General features: G+C 42.0%; 1 protein-coding gene across 1 annotated transcript; it reads left to right on the forward strand.

Annotated features, from left to right (window-relative positions):
* Window positions 1-1,546: 1,546 nt before the first annotated feature.
* Window positions 1,547-12,083, forward strand: abhd13 (abhydrolase domain containing 13). The gene is made up of 2 exons (XM_084315075.1): window positions 1,547-1,693; window positions 9,200-12,083. The coding sequence occupies exon 2, from the start codon at window positions 9,215-9,217 to the stop codon at window positions 10,292-10,294; it is 1,080 nt and encodes a 359-aa protein (XP_084171201.1). The 5' UTR covers window positions 1,547-1,693; window positions 9,200-9,214; the 3' UTR covers window positions 10,295-12,083.
* The last annotated feature ends 2,199 nt before the right edge of the window (window positions 12,084-14,282 follow it).

The raw sequence follows: 14,282 nt of genomic DNA on the forward strand, positions 1-14,282 counted from the left end.
TGATCATGTGCTTACTTTTTACCCTGAATTTCCCCTACCTAGGGGATGAATAAAGTATCCATCCATCCATCCATCCATCCATCCATCCATCCATCCATCCATCCATCCATCCATCCATCCATCCATCCATCCATCCATCCATCCATCCATCTTTAAGAGCATGCATCACAAAAAAGGTTAAGACATAAGCACCTTCATTATCCGTTGTTTCTAATTTCAAAAAAGAAATTGCATTTGTCTTGCATTTGGAGGTGTAGAAACGTGTCCCACCATGTGGCTAATTTCCCCAATATCATAATAATCCTTTTACTAAGGATATATAAAATGAAATATAAGTTCAAAATGTCTCTCATATTACAGTAATGTCTGAACTGAAGGTACAGTCGCTGATGTGTCCTGACTTTTGGCCTTTTTCTAATGCTCTGTTTTTTATTTATCTTTTTGGTCTCTTTTTATTTTATTTTTTTCCCAGCAAAAACCTAGCTTACTTAACTATCCTGTTTATATGTCGTACAGAACATGTGGGTCGCTTTGGATACAAGCGTCAGCTAAATGACTAAATGTAAATGGATGTAAATGTATATGTATGTATGGATCCGCCAAAGGAAAGAAAGAATGTTTATTTTTACTTTGAATCTTTTTTGTTATATGCCGCTGGACAATTGTTTTTGAACAAGAAAAAAAATAAGATTGCATGTGTGCATCAATATGGAATGTAACTAAAGTAATGTGCAATAAAAATACTTGTACAAAAAAAAAAAATCTCGTGTATGTATGTCAATAACAACACACACTACTACAGCTGGATAAAGTGGTGATATTATTAAAAAGATATTAAAAGAAATAGTCCGTTCGTAGAGCAGCACCTGGTGGACAATTCAAAAAGTATAATAAGTCTCAGTCCATACACTTCAGTTCCCTAACGTGTTCTTGACAGTTTGCTATATTCACGTCTGCTATTGGTTATTATTATTATTATTATTATTATTATTATTATTATTATTATTATTATTATTATTATTATTATTATTATTATTATTATTATTATTATTATTATTATTATTATTATTATTATTATTATTATTATTATTATTATTATTATTATTATTATTATTAACGAAGTTGGTATTAATATAACGTTATTACGAAACTGTGCCGCACATTCTCGAAGTCAACTCCCTGTCTGTTTAACTTTCTGTCTAGTGCATGTCTATGGCTTGGGGGCCTGTATACTCGGCTTGGGGGGGGGCATGCACTTTTAGAATCACCGGAAAGGCTTTCGAAATAGTGAAATGCCATGTTGACCTCAATATTTTCCAAACAAATGATATCAAAATGTTATGAAATGAACAAGAATGTGATCAAATATGTAATAAAAACGGAGCTCAACGCATACATTTGATCAGTAGAAAAGTCCGTTCGTTTCCCCCATACCAAGATGGCGGCGATCTCGTGACGTCAGAGTGTCTTCGAGAAAGGTGTTTTCCACGCGGAAGGTTTTCAGAGTGACACGAACAGGAAGAAGCTACCAGAAGCTATAGCTCCGCCGGTTCCCCGGTCAGCATCATCATCCCGTCTGACGTTACCGGCTATAAACCCGTTAAGAACCCTCTGTGTTGGATACATACTGTACCTCGGTGTCGTCTATTGATTGGTTTCATTATTTCCATGCAGCTGAGAACATGAGAGAGGGGTAAGTGTGTGCACTGTCTCTGTTAGCTACATGAGCTAATGAGAGGACATCACTAGCTAGTAGCAAGTTAGCAGCGATCCATAGTTAGCAGGTTCTGTTCGACCAGCCTGGTATTACTACTAGTACAGCTGCAGTATAACCACAGTACTGCGTGTGGGCGCCTTTTTATGATTGACAGCATGTGCTACTGTAGCAACGACAGCTTATTTGGCAGTGCAGTGGTGGTGCACAAGTTCATTGCAAACTCAAACTCTCTTGACTGCTTTCCTCACGACACGTATCCACGCTAACACTATAACAGTATTGATTGAAAACTGTATTAACAGATTGCAGAATGGGTACAACACAGTACAACTCAATACATACAAGTGTTAAGGGGATGCAGACCAGAGAAAGACTTTCGTCTTGTTTACACCAGGGCCCCCCATTTTCAATTCATCAGGACATATCATACTGAATCAATGAATGAATGAAAACTTTATTTTACAGATTGCAGAATGGGTACAATACAGTACGGCTCACTACACACAATTGTTAAGGGGATGCAGACCTGACAAAGACGTTTGTCTTGTTTCCATCAGGGTCCCCCATTTTCAATTCATATAGACATTTATGACATACACAACATACATGACATTTATGGCATAGGGACATATAGGTATCTAGTACTGATACATTTGTGACATAAACGGTATTCAAATATACAGTACTGTTACCCCTAGATCCTGACAGAGTATATACATCTGGTGGGGAGGAGACTGTCTATTAGGAGGTGGTGGGGGTTTTGTTTTGGGCATTTACGGTGGCCAGTTTCGAATTGCAGCCTCCCGTAGGTGCTCTTTAAGAGCAGTTTTGAATGTGGGTAGGGATTCACATTCCTGTACAGCTTTGGGTAGGGCGTTCCACATTGATGTGGCATAATTGCGAAACGTGTTTAGTCCCTTGTTTGAGCCGAATCTGGGTTTAACATGATTTGTTGAGCTTCCTCTGGTGTAGTGGTTGTGGTATTCACTGACCTTTGGGAAGTATTTTGACATGTACATGGGTACCTTAGTCGTATAGTGTATCTTGTAGACCAGGCCCATTGCAAGTTGCTGTACTCTGTCGTCTACTCTAAGCCATCCTAGGTTGTCAAAGTGGGCAGGGGTGAGGTGGGTTCTGGGGTTCAGGTCAAGTAGTAGTCTGACCAGTTTGTTTTGTGATGTTTGTAATTTAGTTTTAAGCGCCTTTGAGGTGCTTTGGTACCATGAGGTGCACGCATAGTCGTAGTACCCTTGAATGAGTGCTCCTGCCAGAGTCTTCAGGGTATTCTTGTTTACCAGAGAGGAGATCCGGTACAAGAATCTAGTTCGTTGGTTGACTTTTTTTTATTACATTGGATGCCATTTTGTCACAGGAAAGATTTGCCTCTAGGATGGAACCCAGGTAGGTAATTTCGTCTTTCCTTGTGACAATATTGTCATCCACTGCAACTGAGAAGCCGTCGGTCTTGCTGAGTTTGTTATTTGAACCGAAGAGAATGGACTCTGTTTTGCCCATGTGTAATGATAGTTTGATATCAGCGAGCCATATGCAGATTTTGCCTAGTTCCGAGCTGAGGGTTTTTTCAACCTGCAACTTGTTCTTGTCAGAGACCAGCAGGGCTGAGTCGTCCGCAAACAGGAACAAGTTGCAGTCACAGGCTGACGACATGTCATTTGCATAAATTAGGAAGAGTAGCGGGCCTAGTATGCTTCCTTGTGGAACACCACAGCTAACTGTGAGGGGGGGATAGAGTACCGTTTACCTCTACCATCTGTTCTCTCCCCTCCAGGTATGATTGCATCCAGCTCACTGATAAGCTATCAAAAAAACATGACATACAGATAGACCGTACTGCTACATCTATACATTTATGACATACCAGATTTGCAAATACAGTACTGTTTGTGATACGAAAAGAGTCCAGAAAAGAGAGTATATACATTTGATGTAGAAACTGTACATTATACCCGCGTCGCTGCCTGGTTGTCCAGCCACCGTGTTAACGTCTTGCTAGTTTATCATCATTCTAGACTCAGACCAGACCTGATCATTGTTGCAGAATTGTGAAATGCATGGCCCTCCAACTTTCGGGTGGTATTGTTGTGTAAGAGATGCGTGTTTGTTTGGCCCTAATCCATTGGGCGGACAGATTGGAGCCAAAGTCTGGAATAACCCAGGGAAATGTAAAGTGCTTAAAGTGATCACATGAAGGCACGCAAGTGACAGGCCATTGACTGTGCGGGTTTGACTAAATCGTCACCAGTATGGCACTCTTGTTTCAATATTTTAGGCAGTCGTCTGCAAAAGTAAAAAAAAATCTGACTGGTAGTTTATTTTATTTTTATTTTTTATAAATCTAAAGCTAAAAGGTGCATTTTGTTCCCTGTTTTTCAGCATTTAGCTACAGGCATGGATACATTGTATGTAATGATAAACAATGTTATAGTAATGAGCGGGTGTTATATTATTTCTTTTCAAGATAATAAAGTAGGTATAATGAGTCAATAGATACAAAGCAGTAATGGCATGTAGGTTACTCACACTACTCATGTACAGTAGTAGGCATTAGGGATGGGTACCGAATTCTGTACTTTTGAGGTACCGAACCGAAACACGTCGGTACTACCGAGTATCGAATCAAGTGAGAAACCGAAAAAAAAAAGAAAAAAAAAGTGTTTTTATTTTTTATTTCTACTTTTTTTTTCATGTCAACGTTCACACGCACAATATATGCTTACCTAGGATTTGACTTGATTCAACAACAAAGCAGTCGGAGCAATGACAAGCCAAAAACTGTCAAAATTGTAGTTATTTGAAGTTTGGATTTTTTCTTTTTACGACTTAAATTTCTAGACTAAAGTACCGAAAAAAGGTACCGTTGGGTACCGGTATCGATTCACAGGTACCGGTACCGGTATCGGTTCAAATGTGAAAGGTACCCATCCCTAGTAGGCATCCACACTATACAGCATTTATAGACATAAATAAACTTCATGGCTCATCTCCGAGACTCCTACTCGGTATTCAGTAGGTGGTGTCAAAGAGGCAACTACCCATGTGACCTGAGGATGCTAGTAAAACATTTTGAGATATTCAATTGCAAATAGAATCAATTGTTGATTTTTCTGGTAAATTAATCGTTTAGATCAGGGGTTCCCAAACTTTTCAGGCCAGGGCCCAGAAAATAAGGCGTCAGAGAGCCGCGGCCCAATGCACATTTTTTTTCTTTTTTTTTTGCCAGGCGACCGATTTTTTAAGCCAAAATCTCACTTCAATCCTATTAAGTTAGTTCATGTTAGTTATTCATTTATATGTGCTATTTATGAGAGGGCTAACTTGTTGCAAAATTATAATGATAATAATAATAGCCTCATTAAAATACTATTGTTGCTTCGGTTGTTTTCAGTGTTTTATGTGCATTAATCTGTTATTTAGTTTGAAATGTTCGTTGAAATAAGTAGATTTTTCGTTTTTGTTTATTTATTAAGTTAATATAAAACCATATAGTCACATTTTAGAATACAATAGAATAGAATTTTAGAATACAACTAGAAACACTGTCCTGGCCTGCTTCTAAGTTCAGTGGCCTGACAAAAAAATAAAAAAATAATTTTTTTTTTTTTTTTTTTTTTGTCATCTCGCGGCCCACCCGTGGCTGTTCGCGGCCCACCTTTGGGTCGCGACCCCGACTTTGGGAACCACTGGTTTAGATGAATCAACTAATTGATCAAATAATCAACAGATTAATCGATAACAAAATAATCGTTAGTGACAGACAGCGCTAGACAAAATCCTTTGCCGTCAACCATATCGATCATGCCCTTTTCGATAAATGCGCAGACTGCCAAAATCAACACTTTTCTTAGCCTGCTTAATTTGGCAAGTTGTTGTCGCTCGTGTTTTTTTCCCTCACTTATTTTTCCAGACACAGAGGTAGTTGCCTCCTCGTCATATTTATATTCCGCCATCTATCTGTTCATTGAAACATGCTTTAAAAATATACCATTCTTCTACTGACTGCTACAATGTAATAAGAGACAGACAACATTGTAACATATCATTGTTTGATAGTAGATCCAAGTAGATGTCATGTGTTCGAGTAAATCCTTAACCGATCTTCGATTAATTGTTATTAACATCCCTAAATAGTACTATTGTGTGTGATGATGACTGAATACTACTACCAGGGTTTCCGTTAGAAAAAATTGTTGCCGGTCTCCGTGACCTGCAAGATTTCAATCTACCGGACAAATGAGATTAATTCCGGTCATAGTTTATTGAGCTTTAAAACAATTAGGGATGCCCCGATCGATCGGCCACCGATCGTTATCGGCCGATAATCAGTATAAATATGCGATCGGGGAATTCCGATAATTAGTCATATTCGCCGATCGCGGAAACTGATCAAGTGGATATCTCACTCGCTTGTCTCAGACGCACAGGACCTGCAAACTGCTCCTCCTCCCTAGCCCCGCCCGTACCCGTGTAGAGTTTGTAAACACAGAGGAGGCGGACCTCCTCTGCTGAGTCTAGATAGTGCATTCGACCTGAGCTAACGTTAGCTACCTAGCTATCGTTACTGTTTAAACAAAATTACCCAGTCAACTATTCACTTTTAGTAGGCATTGTCTAACGGTATTTAGCCGGCTAGCTACCGATAGCTCCTGATATCAACAAATGCTCCAGCAAGTCTTGTAGTGCATGTTGATACCTCCGTTAGCTCGCGTTAGCTGACGTTAATTCACTGTTCAAAACGAAATGTCCGATTGAACTAAATAGTTGTCTTAACGTCATCTAGCCGGCTAGCAGTAGCTACAGATAGCTCCTGATATCAATGTCTTATAACATTGATTGAATGCGTATTCGAGCTGAGGGCTTGCTGAATGTGAAATAACCAAAGCACTTAACGTTACCAATGGGGTCCCGCTGCAGCGCCGGAGAATCCTTTTGCTCGCTATCTGCAAACAGCTCCACTGTCTGTGTGTACAGTGGAGCTGTTTGCAGATAGCGAGCAAAAGGACATTTCGTTTTGAACAGAGAATTAACGTCAGCTAACGCGAGCTAACGGAGGTATCAACATGCACTACAAGACTTGCTGGAGCATTTGTTGATATCAGGAGGAGCTACTAGAGCAGTGTTTCTCAACTGGTGGGTCGCGACCCAAAAGTGGGTCGCGGGGCCATTTTGAGTGGGTCGCGGATGTGTGTGTAAAAAAAAAAGTAAAAAAATATATATTTTTTTTTTTTTTTTTTTACTTTTTTTTTTCACTACCTATCTTTGTGAAAGTGGCTTCTCAGCTCTGGTCCAGCTGAAGACAAAGCGGAGGAACAGATTGGACATTGAGCATGACCTCAGAGTTGCTTTGTCTACCATCACCCCAGACTTTGAGACTCTTGTCAGGAGCAAACATCATCCCCAGTTATCCCATTAGTCCCCTGCATGTTAAGCTAAGAATTCTGCTAAGAAGGATATATTATTTATTATTATTATTATTATTATTATTATTATTATTATTATTATTATTATTATTATTATTATTATTTTATTTCATTGTGTTTTTAGCCCTTAGTTGCACTTTTGTTGCAACCCCAGTTATCCCATTAGTTCCCCCAAACTTAGGTCTGTTATGTTAAGCTAAGAAGTCTGCTAAGAAGCATAATTATTTATTATTATTATTTAATTTCATTGGGTTTTTAGCCCTAGTTGCACTTTTGTTGCAACCCCAGTTATCCCATTAGTTCCCCCAAACTTAGGTCTGTTATGTTAAGCTAAGAAATCTGCTAAGAAGCATATTATTTATTATTATTTTATTTCATTGGGTTTTAGCCCTAGTTGCACTTTTGTTGCAAACTAAGTTATCCCATTAGTTCCCCCAAATTTAGGTCTGTTATGTTAAGCTAAGAAATCTGCTAAGAAGCATATATTATTTATTATTCTTTTATTTCATTGGGTTTTTAGCAATAGTTTTAGTAGTTTAATAGTTTTGTTGCACTTTTTTGTGTTTATTTCATGTTTTGAAAGATTGAGTATTACTGCAATTTTTTTTTTTACATAAATCATAGTGGTTCAAAATTTTGGGTCGCGACTTAATGACTAAGGAAAATGTTGGGTCCCGAGGCTAGACCAGTTGAGAACCACTGTACTAGAGTACACACAGACAGTGGAGCTGTTTGCAGATAGCGAGCATTTTGACTTGTTGCGTGGTGGCGATGTCTCGCAGATAATACAAGTACAAGTCTAATTATATAATATATATATTTTATTAAAAAAAAAAAAAAAAAACTTTTTATATAAAATAATTTTTAATTTCTTTTTAATCAAAAACGATCGGTATCGGATCGGTATCGGCCGATATGGCTCACGACGATCGGTGATCGGTATCGGTGGCAAAAAACGTGATCGGGGCATCCCTAAAAACAATTGATAGGCAGGCTATATAAAGAATGTCATCCTCAAGGCATGTAGATTTATAATATTATTACTTAAAACTAGGCTACTTTTGCGTATACAGTCATTAATATATTCCAAATAAAATAAGTCCCTCGATACTCCGTGCTGCTGCTGACTTGAAATAAAATAGACCGCGTATGTGGGCAGTCGGTCCGACACTAAACAGCAGTCTGTTATAATCACATTTTTATGAGCTAACGAATTCCGTTATATTGGACATTTGTATTAATTATATCAAGCGAAGAACTGAGAAAGCAGAGAGACGGCAACATTATCGTGGTTTGCGTGACGACTCTCTCCACCTCGCAACGACTTATTTGCAAAGAGTATGGCGCTGCAGAGCAGCTGATTCAGTGTTATTGGCTCTTTTCTGGGAACCGCACAGCAGCGCCCCCCACCCAACATTGGCTGAAAATGGCTGAATTGGAGTACTGCTGGAATACTGCATTATGCTGATAGTGCTCTGGCTCTGCAGCTTCACAAAAGTTCGCACACCCAGCACTAAGCTGTGAGGGCAGGCGTTGCTGTTGATGCGAGTCTCTGAGATAATAATGTGAGTGCATTACTGTACACACGTAACAGTAATCGAATATACACACATAACAGTAATTGAATGGCTGAGTCTACATGGTCTTCACTTTGGTGGGCCGGCAATGAGGACCTTGTAGATTCAACCATTAACTATTTATGTTCCACATCATTTGTATGTGGTTAAATCTGCATGGTCCTCATTGAAAGCGATCTAAAATCTTAACAAATAAGAAATAACCCTGTGTTTATTTAAAAATGTCTCTGAATCATTATCAACCTCCACCATCTTGCTTTCTCTCTCTCTTGCTCTCTCTCTTTCTCGTTGCTCTCTCCCTCGCTGTCATTGGCGATCCCATTCTCTTCTCTCTCTTGCTTATTCTCTCTTCTCTCTTGCTTGCTCTCTCTCTCGCTCTCTCTCGCACGCTCTCTTATCTTGCTTGCTTGCTCTCTCTCGCTCTCGCTCTCTCTCTCTCTCTCTCTCTCTCTCTCTCTCTCTCTCAGAGTGGTGTGATAGCCATGGAGAAGTCGTGGAGGCCGTGGGGCTCCGTGGAGCGCTGTGCCCTGAGCCTGGGCTCCTGGTGCTGGGCCGCCTGCCGCGTCTCCCTGCTCGCCCTCATCCTCACCTTCCACCTGTACGGGGGCTTCCTCCTGCTCGCCCTCATCCTGGCCTCCGTGGCCGGCATCCTCTACAAGTTCCAGGACGTGCTGCTCTACTTCCCCGACCAGCCGTCCTCCTCGCGCCTCTACGTCCCCGTGCCGACGGGGATCCCCCACGAGAACGTCTACATCCGCACCAAGGACGGCGTCAAGCTCAACCTCATCCTGCTCCGCTACACGGGAGGAGGGGACAACTCCTCCTCCGGCGCCACCCCCGGCAACCCGGCCGGCCCCACATCCTCCTCCTCCTCCTCCGGAGCTCCACCCACCATCCTCTATTTCCACGGCAACGCGGGCAACATCGGGCACCGGGTGCCCAACGCGCTGCTGATGCTGGTGAATCTGAAGGCCAACGTGCTGCTGGTGGACTACCGCGGCTACGGCAAGAGCGAGGGTGACCCCAGCGAGGACGGCCTGTACCTGGACGGCGAGGCCACGCTGGACTACGTGATGACGCGGCCCGACCTGGACAAGACCAAGGTGGTGCTGTTCGGCCGCTCGCTGGGCGGCGCCGTGGCGGTGCGCCTGGCCTCGGCCAACCCGCACCGCGTGGCCGCCATCGTGGTGGAGAACACCTTCCTCAGCATCCCCCACATGGCCGCCACGCTCTTCTCCTTCCTGCCCATGCGCCTGCTGCCGCTGTGGTGCTACCGCAACCAGTTCCTGTCCTACAGGCAGGTGGCGCTGTGCCGCATGCCCTCGCTGTTCGTGTCGGGCTTGTCGGACCAGCTCATCCCGCCGGTGATGATGAAGCAGCTGTACGAGCTGTCGCCCGCGCGGACTAAACGCCTGGCCATCTTCCCCGAGGGCACGCACAACGACACCTGGCAGTGCCAGGGCTACTTCGCCGCGCTGGAGCAGTTCATCAAGGACCTGCTCAAGAGCCATGCCCACGACGAGAGCCACGCCCAGACCTCCACCAGCATCACCATCATCTAGGCGGAGGCGGAGTGGGTCTAACCATAACCCTGTCACAAGAGCTGAGACTAACCCTAACCCTGTCACAAGAGCTGAGACTAACCCTAACCCTGTCACAAGAGCTGAGACTAACCCTAACCCTGTCACAAGAGCTGAGACTAACCCTAACCCTGTCACAAGAGCTGAGACTAACCCTAACCCTGTCACAAGAGCTGAGACCAAGGAAACTCTAAAAGAAGGAAGGGTCGCCACGTCAGAATACCAGCGTTCTATGCTCTGCTCGGTGCCAGACGTTAGTGGCAGTTCTATTGAAGCCTATGGGACATGCACAGGGCCGGCCCGTCCTACAGGCCATACAGGCAGTCGCCTAGGGCCCCAAAAAAATGGGGGGGGGGGCACTCATAGTAATTTTATTTATTTATAATAATAATATATAGGATCTCGCCTAGGGCCCAACACACCCACGGGCCGGCCCTGGACATGCATGGAGAAGCAGAATATACACGCACGGCGTCGCACGTTAGCAGGTTAACAATAAAACAAGTTGCAGATGAGTCTGACCATCCAAGGTCATAAACGAGGAGATGGCTGATCCCATTCAACTCGATGTCGGCCCAACTTGGCACCTATGCTACACAGTGACGTGATGACCCTTCCTTCTTTTAATAGTTCCCTCGGTCTGGAAGGGATGTTGGTGTCCTGTCCATCTTGTTGGACATTTCCCTGTTTTTCATTGGGATGGACCGAATGTACATTTATATGGTTTTGTCTGGGTTTGTGCTTTCTCCCTGTTTTTTAGTTTTACAGTTTTTACATTTCTGTAAATGTATCTGAATAAAGCAGAATGATTGAGTGTAGTATTTGTGGGGTAACATTGGCCTTCATAAATCCCCTTTGTTTTGGAATTCAGAATGCATGTATTTATGGCCTTTTATACGAAAGACACAAAGGCAAACATTCTCTTACTGCAGGCCGAAACACACCCACACGAGGTCAGAGGTCACGTGGAAGAGGATTCGAATTATGGAAATATTATCTCATGTGATGAATTTATGAGGGCCAGAAATTATTTTGCAAATAAAAATGTAAACCTATTCAATATCTGTAAGATATAAAGTGAAGACCCTGATTATACAATTAAGACGGATGTATAATTATTTTTCTCCTGTATGCAGTGCACTGTTGTGTTCAGATTGACTATAATGTTAACGTAGACCAAGACCTTTCAGCTCAGATTAACTGTTTTGGGGGATACAGTAATATTTAGGGATGCATCGATGTGAAGATTTTGGCCAATATTAACATTTCTGTTATGGCCGATATTACCGGTGTCGATATGATCAAATTAAGCAAACTTCTATGATAATCAAATTTTGTACATACTATTGTTGTACATACTAAAACAATGTCGGTCCACAATCCTGTGCTGCGTCCTTGTCACATGCAAGTAACGTTACCCAAACAAACTGCATGGCCAAAACACAGAAATAATCATCAGTTGTTCGGCCCAGTTTTGCTCATCGGGCCGATGCGATCAATAAAACAGTCACTATCGACAGCTGATTTATTTATATGGCCAGTTTCGCTCATCGGACCAATACGGTCACGATACATCATGCATCCCTAGCAATGTTGAACCCTTGAGCAGCGGTCTGGGGGACAGTGGTGCTTTCTGATCCGATTCCAGACTGAATTGCGTTCCGTTTCACGTAAACGAGTTACATGTGGTTTCACCATCTGAGCGAGCCCTAGGATGCTCTCTCTCTCACAGACAGTACCGTCTGAGCGAGCCCTAGGATGCTCTCTCTCACATACAGTACCGTCTGAGCGAGCCCTAGGATGCTCTCTCTCACATACAGTACCGTCTGAGCGAGCCCTAGGATGCTCTCTCTCACATACAGTACCGTCTGAGCGAGCCCTAGGATGCTCTCTCTCACATACAGTACCGTCTGAGCGAGCCCTAGGATGCTCTCTCTCTCATACAGTACCGTCTGAGCGAGCCCTAGGATGCTCTCTCTCACATACAGTACCGTCTGAGCGAGCCCTAGGATGCTCTCTCTCTCTCATATAGTACCGTCTGAGCGAGCCCTAGGATGCTCTCTCATACAGTACCGTCTCTCGACGGGACACGGTTAGAAAATACAAACTTCTTCCCAACTCGTACCGTGGGACTACACTGTAAAAGAAAAAAAAAAAATTTCACGGGAAATTCACTATTATTTTACAGATTACTTTTGTTTTTCTACTTTTAAGTGTAAATGCCATAACAATACAGTAAATTACCTTTTATCAAAATATTAATCATTAAATAAAGGTAATCTGTAAATGTATTTGATTTACTGTAATTTGACTAAGTATTTGGCAACCGTTGCCAGACATTTACTGTTTTTTAGTTATCTTTTTTACAGTGTAGAGTTGTTCTTCACAGCGGTGGACATGGCGTTGAGAAAAAGATCACCCAAAATGTTCTCGATTATTAGGGGTGTAAAGTACTTGAGTAATTGTACTTCGTTACAATACTCTAGTACTGTTTTGGGGGATTTGTACTTTACTCTAGTATTATTAGGTTTGTATACTTGTACTTTTACTCTATTACATTTCAGAGAAAAAAAACGTACTTTTTTACTCCTTACATTTAAAATGCAGACCTACAAAGTACAAATCTCGCAGGTCCCAACTATTTTAATTAGTATATTTGTTTCTCCGAACTAACGTTAAAGTTAATAATCCTGCGGCTGCACTTTATTTAAAAGCAGCCAATCAAATCCCCATCAATGGAAAATGAACCTGCCCATACCCATGCTGATGGTGCTTGTGCAAGACTAGAAAGCAGGGATCTTTGATTTTAAACAAACGATAGTAAGAGTGATGAGGACGAAACGGAACATTTCATTGCCCCGGAATTAAAAAAAAAGTTTTGGTTCTACTTTTTTAGTACTAGTACATTTAAAAGTAGGACATTTTTTACTTTGACTCAAGTGTGTTTTTAGCCAGATACTCTGACTTTTACTTGAGTAAGATTTTGAGATGTTACCCATACTTTCACTTAAGTATAATTTCTGGGTACTTTTTACACCCCCGATTAGTGATCTGTCACCATCGACATCGTAATCATTAAGGTCGTATCGGGGGCGCTCGCCTTGCCCCCCCCCCCCCTCGCGCGCGCTCGTGTGGTGAAATGGCTTTAACCGCTTTAGAGGGCTACTAACGAGGCGATTAACCCTTTCTGCATGTCTTCCAGGGACCAGAGAAGAGCTAGAGGAGAACGCAGCCTGTTATCTCTCTCTTAAATGCAGCACACTGCACTGCAGTGGTATAATATCAAAGCCATTCAAACTAAATAAAATAGATTTGCTTGGGCATCCACAGGCATAGATTTTTGTTTTGTTTTTTTGTTTAATTGTGATAACGACCTGAACTGTAGAGGAAAGACTACTAACTGAATGTACAGTGTGGGTATAAGTTTAACCAGTGTGCTTTATGAGGACTAATGTATAACTTACCTGCACTCTGCAGTCCCTCACCCTCTCATCCTCCCATTTGACCTTTTCTCTTGAAATGTTTTTCTATTCCAAGGTTTTTAATGCTAAAGCATGAGCCACCAACATTGTGCACGGTCTCCTGGCTCCTGCTGTCTCCTGTTCATTTTCTCTCTGTTTTTATTATTTTCCTCTACCACGCTCTCTTTTGTATACAATGCTAATACCTAGCCTACTGTACGAACGGAACTGACCATCTGACTGTATTCTGGGCACTCTTGTTGCACGCTTATTCATTCATCATATCCTAGTTGTTAGGATGAAGGAGTCTGTCGACCCAAGGAGTGAATCGTGATGCAAGAAAAAGGCATTTGGCAACACTTGGGCAATTAACTGACAGTTAAGGAGGCATTAAATAACAGTTTCTTTTTGTACTCTTCTCCAAGTGTTGCTGAATCACGACCCTGAAGTAAAAACAGTTCAGAATACTGTTTCAAATCAAATGTATTTGTATTGCCCAAGATCACATT

This window comes from Notolepis coatsorum (assembly GCF_963971535.1).
Source record: "Notolepis coatsorum genome assembly, chromosome: 5".
Lineage (NCBI taxonomy): Eukaryota > Metazoa > Chordata > Actinopteri > Aulopiformes > Paralepididae > Notolepis > Notolepis coatsorum.

What these genes read in the sequence shown, in the direction of transcription:
- abhd13 (XM_084315075.1), top strand. Translation starts at nt 9,215, where the DNA reads ATGGAGAAGTCGTGGAGGCCGTGGGGCTCCGTGGAGCGCTGTGCCCTG.